The sequence below is a fragment of the Pleurodeles waltl genome, chromosome 7 (genome assembly GCF_031143425.1).
Source record: "Pleurodeles waltl isolate 20211129_DDA chromosome 7, aPleWal1.hap1.20221129, whole genome shotgun sequence".
NCBI classification, from domain to species: domain Eukaryota; kingdom Metazoa; phylum Chordata; class Amphibia; order Caudata; family Salamandridae; genus Pleurodeles; species Pleurodeles waltl.
The window spans coordinates 61,258,007-61,282,125 of NC_090446.1; the positions used below are offsets into that span (position 1 = coordinate 61,258,007).

General features: G+C 52.5%; 1 protein-coding gene across 1 annotated transcript in view; it reads left to right on the forward strand.

Annotated features, from left to right (window-relative positions):
• The first annotated feature begins 6,389 nt into the window (after positions 1-6,389).
• LOC138303633 (uncharacterized) overlaps positions 6,390-24,119 on the forward strand; it is a 116,155-nt gene continuing 98,425 nt past the window's right edge. Inside the window, exon 1 of the mRNA XM_069242931.1 lies at positions 6,390-8,180. Within this exon, the coding sequence (XP_069099032.1) occupies positions 6,575-8,180 (1,606 nt within the window). The 5' untranslated portion in view covers positions 6,390-6,574. The remainder of the gene's footprint in view (positions 8,181-24,119) is intronic.

The window sequence follows — 24,119 nt, forward strand, 5'->3', positions numbered from 1 at the left end:
GTCCCAGAAAGCACCATTCTTCCAAAATCCATGCTGTCTGAAACTAAGAGCTGACAACCATCCTCCAGTGTGGTTCATTTCCAAAACTCCCCTTATCCTAACATCTGCAAATGCCTTCCTAAGGCCTGGTATCTGGCTGAGGGGTCCAGAAAATGGGGGTTAGGTGTTCTGGCATTCTCTCCTGTCTTGCTCTTCTTTGACGCTGTATGTTTTATTGCCCTCCCTCATCTGGCATTCCTGTGTAGCCCCTGAACTGCCCTTCACCAGATAGGCTCTCCGCTGGACAGCCACTTATCACTTAATCAAACAGCTCTGCTAATCCTGTTAGCACTGACCAATCAGAGGGGACCTTCAGAAGGCTGGATCTTGGCTTACAAAAAGAAAAGCCTTATAACTTATTTTCTGGACAAGTTGTGATAAATTCACCAATGTCAAATTGCTGGATTTATCAAAACAAATCTTTTAAGTCCTTGAATTACTTTTATGCGCTTTTCCTTACTATTATTACCATGAAATACAATATAGCAATGATAGCCTATGAAGACCACTATCTATAATCGGGGAAAATGAAATGATCCGTTTTTCCCTAACCTGGGTTTGTAAAACATCTTTTATAAGTCCCCTGCTTATAGTTGCATAACCCCCCCCCCCCTCAGCCCCTGGGACACCTAGGGGAGACCCTGGGGGAACCTAATATGTGAAAATAAGGTAGATCATCACATTTAAAGTGCCCACAGTACCAAAGTCGAATTTGGACACCATTTCCATTTAAATGCAGTCTGCATAGTAAGGCTGCATTTTGAAATGACAGAAAACCTCTAGCAGTGCCCACATGCAAGTGCAGCAATTCTGCTGGGCCTCTACTTCCATGCCCTATTATGTACTAGGGTCTTATCAGTAGCTGGCACCCCCTTACCACATGTTTTACTAGGGACTTAAAGGGGCTGTCATGCAAATGGAAAGAATTTAACTTTTAAAGACAGGCTCCAAGGCAGGTCTGCATTTCAAAGGACAGGAAGCACGCAGCAGTGCACACATGCGAGTGCAGAAATTCTGCTGGGCCTCTAATCTCCATGCCCTATTATATACTAGGGGCTTATAGGCAGATTATACACTCTCGCCCTATTATACACTAGGGATTTACAGGGTCTGTCAGGACAATTGGAAGGGTACCCTAATACCTAGTGTACTCTACTACAAGTGTGTGTTTTAACATAGCACTGGCCTGGTTCTGGCTAACAGAGCCCAGGGCACAGTCAGAGTCAGTTATCATCAGCACCAGTCAGTAACAAAAAAATGGGGATGAGCAGGGCAAAAAGATGACTTTGCAACACTGAGGTTTTTCGACTGATGTGCACTGGGTTACTGCTAAACAGGCCCTCATTGCTAGTGCTCTTTCCCAAAAAGATGGTGAACTGGCACACACTTGTGTACCTCTGTAAGTCCTAGTAAATAGTACCCCTACTACTTAGGGGCTGGTACTAGAGAGGGTCTTTAACGGCTGAAGCATGTATTATGCTGCCCTCAATGACTCCCTAAAAGCACACACAGTCTGTCATCACAGACTGGTGCTATGGTGCAAGCCATGTGAAAACAAAACACAGCACACAAATTGTGTGCCATGCCCACTCACTGCATCTAAAGATATGTAAGTCACCCCTACAGCAGGCCTTGGAGCTCTTAGGCAGGGTGAATTATATACTGAATTTGCATACTAAGGCAGGGACTTCAAAGAACCTACCATCTTTTGGTATATGACTGCGGATTCCCTGAGGCCGGGGGGTTGCCAACCCATGCCCAGAGGCCCATTTGGCATCAGAACTGGGAAAACAGTTATTAAGTAGGTGTGTCCCCTCTTTGGGCTAGTCACACCCCTATGGTGGGTTCCCCAAAGTGGACACTCGAGAAAGAGTTCCACCATCTTGTTTTTGGTGGAATGAGGAACTCTGGGACAGGATTATGCCCACTTCCCATAGAAAGTGATCATATGGAGAGTGTAGTCATGGCTATTACGCTATACTACCCGAAACACCCATAAATTGTGTATTTAGGTGGCTCCCTGACACCAGGAACTTAGATTTGTCTGACCCAAGAAGAATAGGACAAAGTAGTGAGAACTGTGGAAGCTGATAGACTTTTGGCACAAAACCCTGTCTGCTTACCTGCTCCTGTCCCGACAATCACAACATCCTGACATGTCCTGCAGTGATGCATCCTCCAAAAACTTCAGAGGGCCTTCAGCACTTCACCAAGTCGTCAGCATCTCCCTTGTAGTGGAGGAGCCAATTCACTGCACTCTGCAGACACCAACTGCATTGCCTGGTTCACCATTCTTCAGACCAAGGGGTACACCGACACGGCAGCTACCCTGGAAGAGGTCACAAATCTCCAGCAGGACCATCTGTCCCCCCACCAAGTGAGACCCCAGAACCTACTGGAGCCAAACTGCACCACTTTCTGGGGTACTAGACCCCTTGCAACTACCAATGCTTGTTTGAGTCCAGATAGACTCCAGCTCTGCAACCAGAGACCAGCCATCAAGGAACATCAGCATGGCAGAAGCCGTCCCTAATAGTAACCATAATGTCTGGGTTCTGCCCCTCTTTTTGAAGGCCTCCAAAAGAACTGTGTGCGCCTTGATACTGGAGCACTTTTGACAAAAGACTTGCTGTACCGAGATCCCCGGCCTGGGTTTATGAAAACTGATGGTGTTCCCTTGCTCCCATGACGTCCACTGACCAAGACCACTGGTGAGGACTCCCAGACTTGTCCCCAAGCCCCTGTTTGCAGTCCTTTTTTTAGGTGGTTCCTCTCCTCGCCAACTGTGCAGTGGGAAAGACACCAGACTCGACCAGCACCACTGTACCCGGACGTCCCGCTGGTGTTCCTAGTGACCTTGCCCCCCTAGCACTCTTCAACCTACAGAGCACCCAGGAACGGACTGTAAGGTCCCCTTGTGATAAAAGTACTTCCAAAATATTTACAGCGTAAAGGTGCATTTCAATCAATCAATCAGGTTCTTGTAGAGTGCTGTAAATCACCCATAAGGGTCTCAAGGTGCTAGGTGGAGGGCAGTTGCAGTTTAGTCGAAGAGCCAGGTCTTGAGGTCCTTCTTGAATTGAGGCAGGAGGCTAATTGCCTGAGGTCTAGCAGAAGAGCATTCCAGGTCTGAGCAGCGAGGTAAGAGAAGGATCTTCCCACAGCTGAGTTCTTGTGGATCCTTGTGGTGGTGAAAATGGCCAGTTGGGTGGGGTAGCGGTGTCTGGTGGGCGTGTAAAAGGACAGACAGTGGTTAAGGTATACGGGTCCAATGTTGTAGGTGAGCGTGAGGGGCTTGAAGTTGATTATTTTGTTGCTTGGGAGCCAGTGAAAGTCTCTCATGTTTGTGGTGATGTGGCTGCGACAAGGGATGTTCAGGATGAGTCTGGCCGATGGAGCTCTGGATTCTGTGTAGTTTCTTTTAGAGTTTTTGGGTGGTGCCGGCATAGAGTGTTTGCCGTAGTCTAAATTGCTGCTGATGAGCACCTAGGCAACTGTTCTCCTGGACTCAATCGGGATCCATTTGAAAAAAGTTCAGAGCCCGCAGAGCGTGTGGAAACAGGAGGGTGAGACAGCATTGATTTGGAAGTTCATTGACAGCAAGGAGTTGAGGATGATGCAGAGGTTGTGTGTATTGTTGGTGGGTGTGTGGTGGGGTTCGGAGTGCTGAGGGAAAAGAGGAGTCTGCCCAGGAGGATGGGGTGAAACCTAGGATGAGGACCTCAGTTTTGTTGGAGTTGAGTTTCAGACAGCCTTCATCCAGGCGTCGACTGCCTTCATTCCCTAGTGGAAGTTGCTTTTGGTGGTTGTATGGGCATTGGTGAGGGAGATGATCAGCTGGGTTTTGTCGGCGTAGGAGACGATGTTCAGTCCATGGTTTCGGAGCAGACAGAGTGTGTGGAAACAGGAGGATGAGAGAGCATTGGTTTGGCGGTTCATTGACAGCAAGGAGTTGAGGATGATGCAGAGGTTGTGTGCAACGTTGGTGGGTATGTGGTGGGGTTCAGAGTGCTGAGGGCCACCAGGAGTCGGCTCAGGACGAGGGGGTGAAACCTAGGATGAGGACCTCAGTTTTGTCAGAGTTGAGTTTCAGACAGCCTTCATCCAGGCGTCGACTGCCTTCATTCCACAGTGGAAGTTGCTTTTGGTGGTTGTATAGGCGTTGGTGAGGGAGATGATCATCTGGGTTTCGTCGACATAGGAGACCATGTTGAGTCCATGTTTTGTGACGATGTTTGCAAGCAGAGCCATGTAGAGGTTGAAGAGGGTGGGGCTCAGGGAGGAGCTCTGAGGAACTTTGCAGCTGATCTCTGTCACTTTTGAGGAGAACTGTGGGAGCCTGACTCTCTGGGATTGGCAGGTGAGGAAGGAGGGGATCCACACTAAGGCCTTGTCGCGGATGCGGGTGTCATGGACTCTAGTGCAGAGGTTGTTATGGGAGATGTTGGCAGCATTTGAGTAAAATTATTTACTACTAAATCAATACAACTGCAAACGTTACTTATCCTCTTTAATGTTTTCTGGTGTTGAAATGTTGTATAAACAAAGTAACTATTTTTCTAAACATTTGTCTTGACTACCTTCTTGAGTGTGCGTCTCATTTATTGACTGTGTTCAGCAAATGCTTAGTACTACACTCTGATAAGCCTAAATGCTGGCCCACACTACCACAAAAGAGAGCTTTTGGGATTATTTTTTCTACCCCTGTAAACCAATAAGCAGTGCTGTAAATGTGCAGGTACTGACCAGTACTGGGTATGTGCATTCTGTAGTTTGATGGGGGGCAGAACATGGACTTCTGAGCGCTCCTGCAATGCATTTAAAGGGAGAATACAAGCACTTTTCAGGAGCAAAGAGGCACGCTAAATAGTGAATAGCTGCACTTTTACAGTTCCATTTAAAGCACCGCCAATAAGGATGGCCTATACTACCTGCATAATGTACCCTTATGTTTGGTACAATGCAGAGATAGCCAGCTTCCTGCAGACACTTCATCAATGCTGTAATGCAGCTGCTGGACATTGCTTGGTCCTCCGTTGAAAATGTTGTACCGGTAAGGGTTATAAAACAGAAAACCTCAATAAAAATTATTTTCAAGAAAAAAAAAATAAGGACTCTACAAATTTGGCAGCTATGATCTAATGTGAGGGATTATGGTGTACAGTGCTTAATTCGTAAATAAAAAGGTGCCGGTGCCCAAATTCCTCCTTTTAAACACGCTGCTGCTGCAATTAAATGTGGGAACACGGAATACTGAGGCGGCGTAATCCTGAAGCCATCTCAGGCCTCTTCAATCCATATAAAGCCCCTCCCTGCCCCTTCAGCTCACTCCTGCAGCTTTCTGCTTTCTCCCTTTGTGACGCTTTTTCATTATTCCCTTCCTCCGTCTTCCCCTATGTGTCTTTTGCTCGCAGCAAATGCTTGAGGCAGAAGAATAAGCCCCGGCCTTCAAAAAGAAGTGCCGGTGCTCAGCACCAGAAACAACAAGCACAAATTAAGCACTGATCGTATATCAATGTCCATTTATCAGGAGGTGTCGGGTGTAACACCACCTGCCAAACCTGGTGTTTTAGGCAAGAAAACGTTGTTTGCTGCAATCTCTGAGCTCGGACTTTAAATGCTGAAAGACAAAGTATAAGCCCAGGTATGCAATTTACTGCAAGTTAAGGATGAAAGCTTGAATGAAGGGGTCACAAATGAATGGGGTGCACTTCACAGTAGCCTATATTTGTTGGGTACTATTAAGAGAAGGTTGTACTCGTGTAACTCCTGCCATATCAATGCAGTGTATGTTGATAGAGATGTGTAAATTGTTTTAGTATTTAAAATTATTTGTCAACAACGCATTTTTTTTGCTCCGGAGCTTTTCTTTTCTCTTCCTGGATCTCTTGTTTGTCTTTTCAGCCTCCTCTCTGTCTTTGTTTCCAAATGCTATTCCTTTCCTCTTCTATTTGTTTTACATATTTTACTTACATAAAAGTTTTTGTATGCAGATAAACATATAATCACATTGTAACTTCGTTAGCAGAGCAGCTTCACAATTAAATCTTAAAAACTCCTTTTAGTTTAGCAATGTATGTTTTATTTCTAACCAAATTTTGCCATTGGCTCCAAATTGTGTTATTTGTGTCTTTTCGTTCGGAGTCTTTGAACATTTCTCAGAAAAGTATTTCTCTTGTGTTATTTCTCTCACCTCCTTACCAGCCTCCACTGGTGAAATCTGATGTGATGTTGGAGCCTGGGGTGCAGAGGACGGCAGACAGTACACAGAAAGTGAAAGCGTCCTGTGCACCTGAAGCACACTCGGGTACAAAGGGAGAGGTGATGGGCGTGTCCGCGGAGCTCGGGTTTCTCACCTGCATCCAGTGGGAGGCCGCGGCTGTCCGCGGATCCGAGCCTGGCTGCCGGGGCACAGCACTCCACCTCACCCCGCTTGTTGGTTGCAGTGGGAGCAGCGTCCGCCTCTAGGCACTCACTGCGCGGAGAGAGGCTGCACAGTGTGGAAGGATCTGTCTCGTTCCCTAGCCATCTAACTATGGAGCAGGGGGGTGGGCACTGGACAGAGAGTCCGGGCAGAGAGGAGACAGCGCGGGGTAGAGAACACAGCGCGGGGGAGACAAGACACCGCCAGCCAAAGAACATAGAGCGCTTGTCAAAGGCAGCGAGGAGCGCGGAGGAGAGTGCGGACAGCGCGGGGCTGGGGGAGAGTGGAGACACCACGGGGAAGAGTGAGGACAGCGCGGGGCTGGGGGAGAGTGAGGACAGCGCGGGGGAGAGTGAGGACAGCGCGGGGGAGAGTGAGGACAGCGCGGGGAAGAGTGCGGACAGCGCGGGGCAGGGGCAGAGCGGAGACAGCTCGGGGAAGAGTGCGGACAGCGCGGGGCTGGGGGAGAGTGAGGACAGCGCGGGGGAGAGTGAGGACAGCGCGGGGGAGAGTGAGGACAGCGCGGGGCTGGGGGAGAGTGAGGACAGCGCGGGGAAGAGTGAGGACAGCGCGGGGCTGGGGGAGAGTGAGGACAGCGCGGGGGAGAGTGAGGACAGCGCGTGGCTGGGGGAGAGTGAGGACAGTGCGGGGGAGAGTGAGGACAGCGCGGGGGAGAGTGAGGACAGCGCGGGGAAGAGTGCGGACAGCGCGGGGCTGGGAAGAGACCTCGCGAAACAAGATGCCACAGCTGTGGCCGCCGAGAGCCTCTTGGAGGTACTTGAATACCTGCTGCTTACAGCGCAGAAGTCTGTCCGGAGGGCTCGGGCCGAGCTCGCCCAGAGCACAACTACCTCTAAGGCCGTCCAGCGCCTCTTGACTCACCTAGAAGAGCTCCTGCGCGAAGCACTAGAGCCTGTCCGAGGATTTCCCCGTCTGATGTTTAACGAGCGAGTAAACCCTGAGGACCAGGAGGAGACTTGTGAGACCTCCGAGGGTCTCTTGGCAAAACTGTCAGAGCTGTCGACAAGGGCACAGAAGGCTGTTGGAGATTATTACCATTCAACGCGGGGGCCTGGAGGAGAGACAGCGGTTCACGGTCACAACTCCGAGACCGTCGATCGCCTCATGACAGACGTTACAGAGCTCTTGTTAGCAGCACACAAGTACCTTCTGAGGGCTTATCTTGCATCCAAGAGGAAGGCACAAGGCACCGCGGGGGAGGTTGGCACGTCCGTGGCCTTCAGGAGCCTCTTGATGCTACTTGCACAGCTGGTGAGGACTTCTTTAGGCTCTGTCCTGGCATTTCACCATCGAACTGAGCATCCGAGACAAAACCCAGGGGCCGCCAGGGGCCTCTCCAGAGACCTTGCAAAGCTCTTGAAGAAAGCGGCGACCTTAGTGAGAACCTACCGTGTATATAAGGGGCAGAAAGGAAACCCCACGGGAGGGAGCCACACGTCTGTGACCGCCCAGCAGCTTCTCCCAGCGGAGACCCAGCCCCCTGACCCCAAGAGAAAGAACCAGGCGCCTGCCCAGCTTCTTCTACTGGGATCCGAGTCCCCTGACTCTAAGAGAATTGAGCAGGAGCCTGCCCAGCCTCTCCTACTGGGATATGAGCCCGCTGACCCCAAGAGAAGGGACTACGAGTCTGCCCAGCCTCTTCTACCGGAACACGAGGAAAATCAGAAGAAAGAAAAGCGAGGCTTGTGCTGCCGCGGTAAGTACCCGGGAGGGGATGCAGGGATCGCCTGCTGTTTTTCTTGGGGGGGTAGGGGGCACTCAGCCTGAGGGAGTGCTCAGTGGTCACTGGGACTTACAGGTGGCTTTGGACATATCACATGTGCTCAGACCACCCCCCTAGTGTGTACTGAGTGAGTCCGACCTGCTGCAGGAGGATTCTACACTTTCACACCTAGCCTGTCACAATATTTTAGAAATGTAATTTTATCAATAACTGTCTATTTGTTACACTTAGAATAAACATATTTAAACAACAGTAATTTATTATATGTTAAACCACGGTAGTGAAAACAATTAATAGTATTTGTGTACATGCAAAATACATGGAGTAATATGTATTATAACTTTAAACACAGGAGCTCGTCATGTGATACTCGCACATTCAAATTAATTGTTCAGTTATCGATTATTGGCAGCAAACTTGTCCAATTAAGTGCCGCCGCAAAGTTTAGCCCGAAGAGTAGAAGAAAAGACCAGGGAGTACAGGGCCAACATCTGTCCCGTATACAGTTATACATATAGAGAGTCATCCAGCCTCTACACTTAAATGTATCCATTCCCCACTCCGAGCGCCGTGCTTGGTCTGAGGACATAAAGTGGCATGTGGTTGCTCATAGCGCCGCTGGCTGAAATTCATATAACATTCCTACACATATGGCGCTACTTTCGTTTATCTGTTTATTCATTATTATTTATATATTTCTTTCTTTATTTATTTTTAAACACACTTACGAGCGGCCTCCAAGCCCCCCAACGCTGCTGCCCACAGATTGGTCACCACCCTTCTCTTCGGGGCAGCTGGGGCCCAGCATTATTACCTGCATAAACTCTTGCTACACGGCCCTGCCTCATCAGATTGATAACAACACGTCTCATCACGGTAGCTAGGCCGCAGTTTCCTTACCTGCATACGACTCCTGCGACAGTCCTTTTTGCTTCATAACTCACTTTGTCCCCTCATACCTCAAATGACCAGTCCATAGATTATTCAACATCATAATAAGTTTGAGTGCCATGCATTGCTCTCTTATGACTGTAAGACAGAATATTGAGGCAGGTTATAAATCACAGTTGGTAGGTCCCACATTGCTAGTTCCATCCTGTAAAATTCACCGGAGTCCTGCTATTTGGCCGCCAAGCTTCTGCTTCGCATATTTAATGCTATAATTACTTATGTATGTTAATTATATACCATTATTATATATATAGATATATGTATATATATATATATATATATATATATATATATTTTTTTTTGTATTGTTCCTGCTACGTCGTCCGGAAATGCACCTGCGCCTGGAATCGTTCTCCTGACTCGACCCTCCGACAAGTCCCTATCTTATGTATGCTGCCAACAACGTTCTTGCATGTCCGATCTGGTGGTGCTGTCCTACTCTCCACCGCTGCCCACCTACGCTAAGTCCTGTGATGCCGCAGTGAGCCAGGTGTGGTGGGGCAGCCGGGTTACCAATGTCACAAATAACATACTGTTGATAATGGGGCAGCCGTGTTGCCCATGTTGCCAATAACAAAATGTTGATAATGGTGCCCTAGGGTAAACATGCCCTTCGAGCAGGATCCGAACCCGCGACCTAAGGACCCCTGACTTCGAATTACAGTCCTCCGCACATGTTTCCCAATCCCCCTCAAGCGGCATCTCTAGTTGTTCCGCAGCCTCCCCCGTGCATGTGAACTTCCATATTTTTTTTATTTTTTTTGCTGTATCCACCTTTAGTGTCCCAATAAGTCACCCACTTTTTTTTAATTTTTTTTAAAACCTTTGCATGAACCTTGTATGTCATAATGCCTCAAGACTGTTGCGTGTCCCTGTGTTATAACTGAACGTGGGGGCTTTCTGCTCCTGAACCTTGTATGTCATCATGCCTCAAGACTGTTGCGTGTCTATCCACTCCGGCGCCCCTTCGGACCCCTGCCCGCACTTCATCTTTAACAAAGCCGACAACATCATCGCCCCGCACCTCCAGACCGTCATCAACTCTTCTTTTTCTTCTGCTACCTTCCCCGAATGCTGGAAACACGCCGAAGTCAACGCCCTACTAAAGAAACCTACGGCTGACCCGAGCGACCTGAAAAACTTCCGCCCCATCTCCCTTCTGCCTTTCCCAGCCAAAGTAACAGAGAAGACCGTCAACAAACAGCTGACCACCTTCCTGGAAGACAACAACCTGCTCGACCCCTCACAGACCGGATTCCGAACCAACCACAGCACTGAAACTGCCCTCATCTCAGTCACAGACGACATCAGAATCCTGATGGACAACGGTGAAACAGTCGCCCTCATTCTTCTCGACCTCTCGGCTGCCTTTGACACCGTCTGTCACCGCACCCTAATCACCCGCCTCCGCTCCACCGGGATCCAAGACCAGGCCCTGGACTGGATCGCCTCCTTCCTCGTAAACCGCTCCTAAAGAGTCTACCTCCCTCCGTTTCGCTCAGAACCCACTGAGATCATCTGCGGCGTACCTCAAGGCTCATCACTCAGCCCGACACTCTTCAATGTCTACATGAGCCCCCTCGCTAACATCGTACGCAAGCACGACATCATCATCACCTCCTACGCCGACGACACCCAACTTATACTCTCCCTCACCAAGGACCCCGCCAGCGCCAAGACCAACCTACAAGAGGGTATGAAGGACGTCGCAGATTGGATGAGGCTCAGCCGCCTAAAGCTGAACTCTGAAAAAACTGAAGTCCTCATCCTCGGCAACACCCCGTCCGCCTGGGACGACTCCTGGTGGCCCACGGCCCTCGGCACCGCACCGACCCCCGCAGACCACGCCCGCAACCTCAGCTTCATCTTGGACCCCCTTCTCACCATGACCAAACAAGTCAACACCGTGTCCTCCGCCTGCTTCCTCACCCTCCGCATGCTCCGCAAGATCTTCCGCTGGATCCCCGCCGACACCAGAAAAACCGTGACCCACGCCCTCGTCACGAGCCGCCTGGACTACGGCAACACCCTCTACGCTGGGACCACCGCCAAACTCCAAAATCGCCTGCAACGCATTCAAAACGCCTCAGCCCGCCTCATCCTCGACGTACCCCGCAACAGCCACATCTCCGCACACCTGAGACACCTGCATTGGCTCCCAGTCAGCAAAAGGATCACCTTCCGACTTCTCACCCACGCACACAAAGCCCTCCACGACAAGGGACCGGAATACGTCAACAGACGGCTCAACTTCTACGTCCCCACCCGCCCCCTCCGCTCCTCTGGCCTCGCACTCGCCGCCGTCCCTCGCATCCGACGCTCCACGGCGGGTGGGAGATCTTTCTCCTTCCTGGCGGCCAAGACCTGAAACTCCCTCCCCACCAGCCTCAGGACCACCCAGGACCACTCCGCTTTCCGGAGACTCCTAAAGACCTGGCTGTTCGAGCAGCGATAACCACCCCCTTTGTCCCTAGCGCCTTGAGACCCGCACGGGTGAGTAGCGCGCTTTATAAATGCTAATGATTTGATTTGATTTGTGTTATAAATGAACGTGGGACTTTCTGCTCCCTAGGTGGGCCCCCCAAGGAATTCTTAGTAATGCTACAATGAACCACGCCATTCTTAGTTTCGCCAGGTAATCGGTTTCCTGACGCGGGGTTGCCTCATGGGTACACATATCTTTGCCTATATAACTTAACCTCATGCTGTGGGTACTCACTGAGATACTTTTAGCATATTGTCATAAAATAAAGTACCTTTATGTCTTGTACTTCTGTGTATTGTGTTTCTTATAGTATTGTGCATATGACGCCATCGGTATAATAGGAAACTTTACCTCTTGTACTTCTGTGTATTGTGCTTCTTATTGTATCGTGCATATGACACCAGTGGTAATTAGGAGCTTTCCCTGTCTCCTATTTTCGCCTAAGCCGCTTTGAAATGGCTACCTTCTGTCAGCCGCAGCTGCTAGCAGCCCTCTTCTATACTGAGAGGGATAACCGGACATGGCACCATGTGTAAGCACCTCTGATACACACTACAGACCAGGCCAGCCTTCATGTTAAGCCGCCATTCCCTCGATAGCCAGGGACAACTAAAAGATATACTAGTGACAGGTTCAAGCACTGCAGTTAAAAGATTCCCCTTTTGCGTGGTAAACGGTACTTATAGTTGCCTCATGCGATGCTCTTTTGTGGCATGCTGTTGTCCCTCGGCTCGGCTTAGGCTGCTTTGTAGCAGCACCACTGAAAAGGCTCTAGGTATTATTCGGCTTTTGTTGGTTAGATTTTTTTGCTATAGATATGCATTGCAGGTGCCAATGCTGTCGCTGAATTTTCTTTGCAGGCTGATAGCAAGAGTTATATCAATTATAGTAATGAAATATGAAACACCCAGTGAAGACTGTTATTACGCGTCATTATAGGTTGCGCACCGGCAGTGCTTAGCCCACCACCACCGCTTGTTACTCGTTCCTTAGTTTGCCCTTTAAATCCTTGCTTTTCCGGTGGCAGTTGCTAACTGAAGTCCCTTCTTTTGGTGTGCTGTTCGCTCCCATTGGTCTGTCCCTGTTACTAGCAGGCTTTCACTTCTGGGCTAATTGTCTTACATTCATGCCCTATTTTAGCTTCTAGAGCTCGGCTCAGCCTCGGGGAGCAGCCGCCTTAAGTGCTGTACAACCATGAGGCGGGGCTGCTTCGTGCGTCCACCTCTCTTGTGAATATGTACTTATCCTCATACTGTGGGTGATCACTGAGCTACTTTTGGCATATGACAAAATTTAACGTAACTTGTGTGTATCGAGTGTTCTTTCAATACTGTGCATATGACACCAGTGGTATCGTAGGAGCTTACATGTCCCTATTTCAGCCTAAGCTGCGTTGCCATTGCTACCTTCTATCCACCTAAGCTGCTCTAAAGTCTTCTACACTAATAAGGGTTAACTGGACCTGGCACACAGTGTAAGTACCCCCTGGTACCCACTACAAGCCAGGCCCGCCTTCAAGTTAAGCTGCCGTCCCCCATCTAGCCTGAGACACTAAAAGATATAGTGGTGATAGGTTAAAGCACCGCAGTCCCAAAAGATTCCACCTACGCGTGGTCGCGGTACCTATAGCCGCCTACCTGCGAAGCTCACTTTGCGGCATGCTGTTTCCCTTCAGCTTGGCTTAATCAGCGTAACTGTATTCATACTTGCTTTTTGAGGACAACAGCCATCCTCGCGGTTATCCTTCTTATGGCATCAGATGGTGCTCTCCCAGCCCTGACTGATAAAGTGCATGCTGGCATCCATGGCTACAAGTTCAAACATATGCATGTGGGGTTTGTAGGCAGCTAGCATCTGGCACTCTTGACTGGGCAGGTATGTACAGATCGAACACAGCGACAATCGAACCCTAAATGTCTCTATGCAGCTTACTTCGTATGCTCTAATGAATGTCCCCTGACCCCAGGCACGCTTCCTGATTTGCTGGGTGGACCATTACCGAAGCAACACGAATGCACAAATTTGAAGGGATGAAGCTGAGGCTGCTTCAATTATCGTGTGAAAAGCTGGCCACCCATGGAAAGTGCCGTGGGGGATGAGGTTATTAACTGAGTGTCTGCTGCGGGACGTGCGCGCCACGCACAAGTGTAGCGTGCGCCCCCAGCCACTGTGCCCTTGCGTCGCCGCGCCCCACTTAGCCCGATAAAGGCGTTGCTGCCCAAGCACCTCTATATATATTTTTTTTGGGGGGGATATACATATATGCAAATATTTTTTTTTTTTAAATTTTTTTAAACGAGCCGGCTTCATCAGAGTCCTCTCTCAGGCCGCAGTTCAAAGAGATTAGAAAAGAAAACCTGGCAGGACTCTTCCCGACCGAAGAATACCATTAAATAACTATTAGCAGCTTGTGTCAGAAAAGCTTTGCTAAAGCTCTTGCTGGGTCATTCATAGTTTTAAAGAATAACGTTTCTTTCACAGGTCCATTCAGAAGTGGATTGCATATTCCCTGCATCAAGTAAGATCCGGTCCTCTCTAGTCCTGACAACAAACTGTCAAAGTGGAGACGAAACTCGCCTCCGTATTTTAAAAGTCAGCACATCCCAAGAAGGCAAGCTCCAAAGAAAGCAAGCTAACGACAGATAATAGCTGTTCTCGTTACACATTTCCGTCGCCAGAGCATAAGACAGCAGGAGTTAATTAGTGAGAGTGACTAAATAGGCTTTATAGGTCCCACGGCTGCTATTTAGGCTTTTCCACGGCCAAAGCCCTAAATGTTTATCAGTTATCACGTGCTACAAATGCTGGGCACTAAATGGAAGGCTGGCTGCCACTTTTTCACCGAGCACCGCTTGGCCCTGTGCAGGCACCGGCCCGCCCCTAGTAACCGCTCCTATTCGCCTCGTGTTACCCGGTTGCTTTTTTTTTTTTTGGGTATGATTGAACCCGCGACCACGAGTTCCCAGCGATTGCTACGTTCAGGGGCACCTCGTTGACCCTTGCAGCCTGTCGGCGAGGGCGCCCATGCCACCACTTCCAACATACTTTTTCCTAGCCCCTCTGTGCCCGCCCTGGATCTACGAGGATGGCAGCGCCGCCCTCGCAACAGATCGTCACCTGCAGCAACGTCCTCTGTTCTTAGCTGAGGTGAGGAACGCTGCGGGTAGGGGCGGGGGGGTTCCGGAGCGCAGTAGGGATAATTGGTCTCGGGGGCCGACTCTTGTGGGCCCCGAGAACGTTTGATATGTTTGTATATATTGTTTTTTTTTTGAGGAACGGTTTCGGGGAACAGAAACCTTGCGGGACCCAATCGTGATTCCGTGCAGCTGTGTGAATGACGCTGCGGGCAAGGCGGGGGGATCTTTGGGGGGTGGGGGGGGGCACCAATGGGTTTCATGGTTACGGAGGCAAATGCAATCGTTCGCAAAGAGCGCTACGTGCTCTGTAACCTCGGTGGACGGAAAGCAATTGAATGCCTGTTTAGTTTCAATGCTCGCGCATGGTTGCATTTGCGCGATTTCCACGCGGAATTTATATTCTTTGAAGTATGCCCGGATTTAGCTTTGCGGGGAGGGGAAACCCAGAAATCGAGCTAGTCATAGCGAGTGCAGGAGAACGCCTGCACTCGCGCGCCCCGTGTCCAGAGCCGTAGCAGCCATGCGCGTACCTCCGGGAGCAGTCACCGCAAAGCAGGCTGGGACGGCTGCATATCAAATAGGTGGCTCTCCTGCTGCGCCGGGGAGAGCCGCATTGTTGCACAAAGTTGATGCTGGTTCCTGGGGGGTGCCGGTCCCACCCGGGCACCCCCGCTGCAGGTAAGATCTCCCTCGTTGGAGGGCGGCGCAGGGAGCCCACCCCTGGCCGCTCCCGCCGGCTCCCCGCACGGCGAGCACCTCCGTGTGCTGCCGCGGGAGCCGGCCTTCTCTGTGTCGTCTGCCCGCTCCAGCGTGCAGACGAGGGAAGGCTTGCGGCCACGTGGGCTACTTGGGGGAGTGCAACTGCACTCCCCCCTTCCTCCCTGCAGCTCTGGGGCCCCGGGATGGGTTCCGGGGCCCCTCCTCGTCTTTGCAGGGAGTGCAACCGTGCGCCCCAAGGTCTGCATCTTCTTGGGGCCCAAGGATGGAGTCTGGGGCCCCTCCGGACCCCTCCAGGGTCCCTTCCCACCACGGCGGGGGGTGCGCGACGGAGCCCCCCCCATCAACACAATTCGGGCCAAGTTTCACGGGGCCCCACAATGGTGTCCGGGGCCCCTCTTCCTCCAGAGAGGGAGTGCAACGTAACTCCCCTCGCTCCTCTTCCTCCTGGGGCAGCCCCTGGGCTCTGGCCCACCCAGGGGCACAGTCTGCGGAGCCCCACGTGCTTCGTAGCTGCTTCTCCAAAGGTCGCCATCCTTTTTCCTGGGATATCTCGGGCCCCCAAGGGCCGATTTTCATCATTCTTGTGTTGTTTCGCTCCTGGTGACAAGCCCTTGACACCAGGAGCACTCTCCTTAGGCCTCCTGCCCTCGAAGGGTCTGAGATCATAGGGAGCCAGTCCCACTGACTCCCTGCGCCAACCTTTCCTCTGGGTTCCCTCTTTTCCTTCTGGGCAGTGTGCTCTCCTTGCGCTAGCCCAGTCCTTCCCCCAACTAGTCCTCTGGGGGGGGGTAAGGGGGCCAACCTGCCTGGCCCTGGCATTCGCCTCGCTTGCCTGGAAGCCTTCAGGGGCAGAATCCCTGCCCCAAGAGCAGTCAGGAGGTTCTTCCTTCCAGTTATCCATGACACCCGTCTGCAGTCCCAGTGTCCAACAGTGAAGCACAGCCAAGAGAGAGAGCTCTCCCCTATGCAGGACCTTTTAAGTGGGGGTGGAAGTGTCAAGCAGGTCTGCACCTCTGGCCTATCCAGATGTGCCACATCATTTCCTTGCCCCCGTCCCCTCCTTCTTGCACAGTCTTCTGGGATCGCTCAAAATGGCATCCTCCAGGAGTTAGTTGCCACATGTGCTCTGAAATTCTCAGCCCCTCCTCACTGACATTCCTCAAAAGCCTTGCTAGCCTGCTCGTGGCATGGAATGACAGCTGGCTGATTGATGCAAGGCCCTGCTCAAGCAATTGGACAGAGCAGTAATTGGTTCTAATCCTGAGCTGAGTCAGAGAAAGTTGACATCCATGGATGACCCATAAGTTGTACAACTATGCTCTTGTGACCTACTGCATCATTGTTTTCTTACAGGTTACAGTGTACTTTGGTGTGACTCTGGTCTCGGTGGACCCCAGAGAACTGGAGTTGCACCCTAGGCCCTCCTTTCCCATTGACATATATGGGGTGATTCTGACCTCGGCGGTAAAAGGCCCTTACCGCCGGTCAGAAGACCGCCATTCTACCGCCGCGGCCGCGGAAAACCGCCACGGTCATTCTGACCACCAACTGTCAAACCTCCAAAAACCCGACATCCACGGAAGGCCGCCACATCAGCGGGCAGCGATAAACTGGAGATAACCAAACCGCCACCGCCACGCCAACACAAACACGCCCATGCCATTCTGACCCACGAATCCACGCGGCGGTCATTCAACCGCGTTATTCCATTGGCGGTACACACCGCCGCGGTTAAAATACACACACCCATACAAAACACAGCCACATTGGACAATTTAAAATACACACACCTGACACACATACAAACAACACACCCAATACAATATAAAACACACACCCACATCACCCACAAACCCCTACGACCAAAAATAACTGAGAGAAGGCGCAATACACTGAGAGAGAGCACAGGGAACGCAAAGCACAACACACACAGGAACACAACATCCTCACCCACACCACAACTACGCACACATCACCACACATCACCACGCACATCACCACAAACAGCACCCCACACCTCAACCACACCACCCCATGGCACCCCAAAGACACCCCAGGTTCTCGGACCAAGAACTCAGGGTCATGGTGGAGGAAATAATCAGGGTAGAGCCCCAGCTCTTCGGCACATAGGTGCAGCACACCACTATAGCAAGGAAGGCTGAGCTATGGCAAAGGATCGTAGACAGGGTCAACGCTGTGGGACAGCATCCCAGAAATCGGGAAGACATCCGAAAGCGATGGAACGACCTACGGGGGAAGGTGCGCTCGATGGTGTCGCGACACAACATCGCTGTGCAGAAGACTGGTGGCGGACCACCACCCATCCCACCCCAATTTACAGAATGGGAGCAAGAGGTAGTAAACATCCTGCATCCTGACGGCCTCGCTGGAGTACACGGAGGAATGGACTCTGGTAAGTCCAATCTCAACTACTACACCCCCCCCCAATCACCAGCATGCCAACCCACAACCCCACCCTCACCCACAATCTCAAACCCCCCATCACACATCCACCCTGCCAGTGTCCCACCAGCACAACCCACCCTAAACAATACCAACCCCTGAATGCCAACGCAAACCATAGACAGCCATCACCAATGCATGACCACTGCACAGATCTCCCCTCCCCCGCCCCCCCCAACCACCCTCACAACACCTCCCACAAGGGAATGTCAGCACTGGGGGACAAGGGCACTGACAATATGCACGCCATGGCACACACAAAAACAATAACCACACTATTTTACCCCTGCAGGGCCCGAACGCCAACACACCGCCACGGAGGGTCCAGATTTGTCCATCCCACCCCCAGAACAGCCCCCCAGTGAGGACAGCAGCTCTGTCGACCTAGAACCTGATGACCAGCCCGGACCATCGGGGACCTCTGGACAGTCGGTTCCCCACACACAGACACAGGCCACACCAGACCCAACCCCCTCTGGGAACACCAGCACAGCACCCACCCAGCGGGCCCATGCCTCCCTCTCCAGGACACGTCAATCAGCGGTGTGTCCGCCACTACAGGGCACCCAGGCTGACCCAACACCCCAACAACAACAGGGACCTGGGGGCAGTGGTAGTGGGCAAACCGTCCAGGGGACAGAGGCCCGGGGAAACAGGGGAACTGGGAGGGCTGCTGTGCGACAGGGGGGGGAGGACAGGCCACGGGAACCCACTCTCCAAGAGGCCCTCACCACCATCATGGGAGCATACCACCACTCCGAGGAGACGATGGCGACGGTACTGGCCAGGTTCACCGAGATCCAGGCACAGCAGGAGGAACGCTACATGGGGTTCAGCAATGAACTCAGGGACATCGGTACCGCTATGGGGAACATAGTCCAGACCCTCGACCGGATAGAAACCACATTGCGGGACACTGTGGCACCACAAAGGGCCCCTGTCACTAGCCACGAACAGGAACAGCCTACCACCTCCGCCGGCGCTAGTGGACAGGAGGCCCCACCACAACGACAGGCCACCAGACCCCCACCTCCTGCTGAAGAACAACCACCCCGCAAGAGGAACCTGAGATCTCACAGGAAGACAGAGTAGGATGCCAAGACCCCCGCCAGCATGAGATACCCCCTGAAGTCATCCCACTGTCCCACATTGTCACCCTGTCCAACCTTGAACTGGCCCAGCACCATCCTTCCACAGGCATATGGACAATGCACCTGTGAAACTTGAGAACTGGACTCTGCCATGGACATTACTCCACCCCCTCCCATCACCATTTTAATATCATGTGACAATATCTATCACTAAAAATAAAACACTCATTGCACTGAAATCAATCAGGAGTCAGCTTGTATTATTTACAAATGTATTACACATTAATGTTCAATAATGGTCAATCAATTTATGAAGACAACATACCGATGTCAATAACCATTAGTCCATGGGCTAACCAAGCAGAAGTCACGCAGTGGGTCATACAGCACTGAAAAGGGAAGGGAAAAGCAAAAATCAATAAAAAAGAACTGGGGGGAAATACACAAAGTAGAGATGCAGGAGCCTTTAAGTTTAATGTTAAATGGCGTGGGTGAGTCTTACCTATGTGCTACTGGAAATACTGTTGGATGACTGTGTCCCTGTTGTCTGTGTCGTCCCCGTCGTCTTCCTCCTCTTCACTCTCCACAGGCTCCACAGCTGCTACAACACCACCATCTGGACCATCCTCCTGCAGGAAAGGCACCTGGCGTCGCAATGCAAGATTGTGAAGCATACAGCAGGCCACAATGATCTGGCACACCTTCTTTGGTGAGTACATCAGGGATCCACCTGTCATATGCAGGCACCGAAACCTGGCCTTAAGGAGCCCAAAGGTTCTTTCTATGACCCTCCTAGTTCTCCCATGGGCCTCATTGTACCGCTCCTCAGCCCTGGTCCGGGGATTCCTCACTGGGGTCAATAGCCATGGCAGGTTGGGGTAACCAGAGTCACCTAATAGCCACACATGTTGTCTCTGTAGCTGTTCCATCACATAGGGGATGCTGCTATTACGCATAACATACGCGTCATGCACTGACCCAGGGAACTTGGCATTTACATGGGAGATGTACTGGTCAGCCAAACAGACCACCTGCACATTCATAGAATGGTAATTTTTCCTGTTTCTGTACACCTGCTCATCGTCTTTTGGGGGTACTAAAGCCACATGGGTCCCATCAATGGCACCAATGATGTTGGGGATATGTCCAAGCCCATAGAAATCACCCTTCGCAGTGGCCAAATCAGCCTCCTCAGGGAAAACAATGTAGCTCCGCATGTGTTTCATCAGGGCAGACAACACTCTGGACAAAATTTTGGAAAACATAGGCTGAGACATTCCAGATGACATGGCCACTGTTGTCTGGAATGAGCCACTTGCCAAAAAATGGAGGACTGACAGAACCTGCACTAGAGGGGGAATTCCTGTGGGTTGGAGGATGGGGGACATCAGGGCTGGCTCCAGCTGGGCACACAGTTCATGGATAGTGGCTCGGTCAAGTCGGTATCGTAGTATAATATGGCGTTCTTCCATTGTCGACAGGTCCACCAGCTGTCGGTACACGCGAGGATTCATCCTTCTCATCGCAAGTCCCAGTGGACGGTGCCTAGGAAGGACAACATGGAGCACAGAGTCAGGCAAACCACAGGTTCGTTCACACAGCTTGCACAGTAAAAGAATCGCAATGCATTGAAAGGCGTGTATGTGTGGCAATGCAAGGCCTAGGCCTGTGTGACGCAGTTGAAATTAAGCCATGTGGGCCCTTGAAATGGCGGCTGCCTGACCTGTGAAGTAGGACAATGGGATGTGAGGTCAATGCGCTGGCGTGGTCCACCGTGGCGATAGGCGATCGAAGACCGCTGTACGAAGGCGCATTGGTTAAAATTGAACCCTATGGGTTTCAGGAGCCAATGACGATGTGCGCCGGCGGTCGCGGTACGCACCGCCGCGGACGTGACCGCCATTTTCTATCTGATTAATCACTCGAGACCTGATCATCCACAGGAGAGGACCTATACTGCAAGTGCTGCTGTGACCTCGGTCTGGGAGTACAATGGCTGCTGCGACTGGGGAAAGGGCCCCTGCCTTCACGTCTGAAGAGTTGGAGAAACTTGTTGATGGGGTCCTCCCCCAGTATGCGCTACTCTACGGTCCTCCAGACCAACAGGTAAGTACACTGGGTGCACATTGAATGGGCTATGCCTGTGTGGAGTGGGGTGTATGTAAGTTGGTCGGGTGGGGGGCGAATGAGGAGTGCAACGCACGACAGATGAGAGAAGGTGCCACATGGCAAGGTTGGGGAGGGGGGGCATTCACATCTAACATGCAGAAAACTGACGATTTTCTCATTACCACCCTGTACATATCAAATAGGTCAGCGCCCATCAGAAAGTCGATATTTGGCGTGCCATCGCCAAGGAAGTCCGGGCCCTGGGGGTCCACACCAGACGGGGCACCCACTGCCGCAAGAGGTGGGAGGACATCCGCCACGGAACCAGGAAGACCGCCGAGTCACTGCTGGGGATGGCCTCCCGACCTAGGAGGGGTGCCAGTCGTACCCTGACCCCCCTAATGTCCCGGATCCTGGCGGTGGCCTACCCTGATTTGGATGGGCGCTTGAGGACATCACAGCAGACACAAGGGGGTGAGTACCAGCACATTCTGCTATCTTAGCGCGCAGTGGAGGCGTCTGGGTGGGGGAGGAGGGTTGTGGGTGACATGAGGCCAGGGCGCTTTCTGTAGTGTAGTCCTCTCCTTTAGGCATGGCCCTGTGCCCCCGCCCCCCACCTCTGTAGGGTGCCAAGTACAGCTATCCATGGTCCTGCATCACTCATGTGCGCGTTTGTTGTCCCTAGACCTGTTGGCCTAGTCAGATGTACTTAGTAGTGTACCCCGATTGCGCGGCTTAGTGCATGAGGCTCCTGTGTCTGTCCTCTCCGCCAACGGTGTTGACCATGCATGCACTCAACCTCTTTTTATTTCTCCCCCCCCTTTATCTTCATCTTCTTGTGCATGTGTGCATTAGCATCATCAGGCGGAGGAGATTTTGCATCGGAGCACGAGGGAGCTGCAAGTCACAAGGCCCCGGTGGGCCCTGGAACAGACACCGAGGGCACCAGTGATCCGGAGGGCGAGGGGAGCACCACAACGGGGACCAGTGGTGACACCAGCGACACCGACACGTCCTCGGATGGGAGCTCCCTAGCGGTGGCGGCAACATCCGGGCCCCCCGCCTCTACAGGTACAGCCGCCACCCAGCGCACCAGCACCGCCCTCCCAGCAGCCCCTCAGCCTTCGCTCCGTGCCCGCTCGCCCAGGAAGGCGGGCGTCTCCTTCGCCCCAGGCACCTCAGCCCCTGCCCCTGTCACCCCTGCTGCCCTCAGTGAGGAGGTCATTGACCTCCTTCAGACCATCATTGTTGGGCAGACTACCCTTTTGAATGCCACCCAGGGGGTGGAAAGGGAGGTGCATCGGAGCAATGCCTACCTGGAGGGCATTCATTCGGGTCAGGCTGCCCATCAACGATCGTTCAATGCTCTGGCCTCAGCACTGACGGCAGCCATTATCCCTGTTTCCAGCCTCCCTCTTATGACTTCCTCCACCCTGTCTCTGTCTCCTGTTCCTCAGCCTATCCCATCCACACCATCAGACCAGCCTGCACACACCTCAACACCCAAGAGCAGCTCATCCAGACACAAGCACCACAGATCCCACAAACAGTCACCCAAGCAACACCCAGATGCAGACATTCCAACAGTCACTACCACCTCTGTGTCCCCCTCCTCCTCGTCTCCCTCCTCCCTCCCTGTGACGTCTACACTCACGCCTGCATGCACACCACCATCAGCCAGTGCTTCCATCACCAGCACACCCTCCACTACAGTCCGCACACGTGCAGTCACCACCCCCACTGCCATTTACACGTCCCCTGTGTCCTCTCCCACTGTGTCTGTCACCCCCTCTTCCAAGACACAAACGCAGGCAGCCACCCACCCAACAGCCAACCACCTCACGACAGCCTACGTCACAATCACCTGCACCCAAAGTCAGCACACCTGACTCTCCTACAACCACATCCTCTTCCTCCACTCCCATCACCACTACTCCTACCCTTTACCTTGGTCCTAAAAAGGTTTACCTCTCTACTCTTAACCTCTTTCCCTCCCCTGACCCACCCCCTCCATCTGCCAAGAGTCCCAAGAGCACCTCAGCCACCACCAGCCCAGCTTCGAGTGTCACTGTGGTGCATGGGTACTGGAGTCCACCCTTTGGCGGCAGTGACACTTCAATCAGCAGCAAGGGGACAGCCAGCCCACCCCCAGGCAAGAAGACCCGGAAACTAAAGGGCCGCCGTGGAAGGACTGACACGGCTGCCCCCAAGGAGCAATGTACGGCCACTTCACCTGCCACAACAGCCAGGGGAGGCAAGGGCCTGAGAGCCCCATCCAAGGAGCGAAAGGGCAGCAGGGCGGAGAGGTCACCCAGCAGGAGCGCGGAGCAGGAGGGCCCCACAAGCCCCATCCCGGGTGTTAGGGAGGACACCAAAGGGCCCAGGACTCCGTCACCAAAGGGTCCAGCAACAGCACGGTCGGAGGGCGACTGAGCAGGGAGTCCAGGCCAGGTCTGGCTCCCTTGACGTACTGGACGAGCACCGCTGAACAGGGCCCCGCTGTGAAGACAGGCACAGCTGAACAGGGCCCCACCGCTGAACAGGGCCCCGCCGTGCAGAAGAGCACCGCTGAACAGGGCCCCGCCGTGAAGACAGGCACCGCTGAACAGGGCCCCGCCGTGAAGACAGGCACCGCTGAACAGGGCCCTGCCGTGAAGACAGGCACCGCTGAACAGGGCCCCGCCGTGCAGAAGAGCACAGCTGAACAGGGCCCCGCCGTGAAGACAGGCACAGCTGAACAGAGCCCCGCCGTGTCAAGCACCGCTCCGCTGGGCCCTTCATCTCAAGCACCGCTCCGCTGGGCCCTTCATCTCAAGCACCGCTCCGCTGGGCCCTTCATCTCAAGCACCGCTCCGCTGGGCCCTTCATCTCAAGCACTGCTCCGCTGAGCCATTCATCTCAAGCACCGCTCCGCTGGGCCATTCATCTCAAGCACCGCTCCGCTGGGCACCGCCGT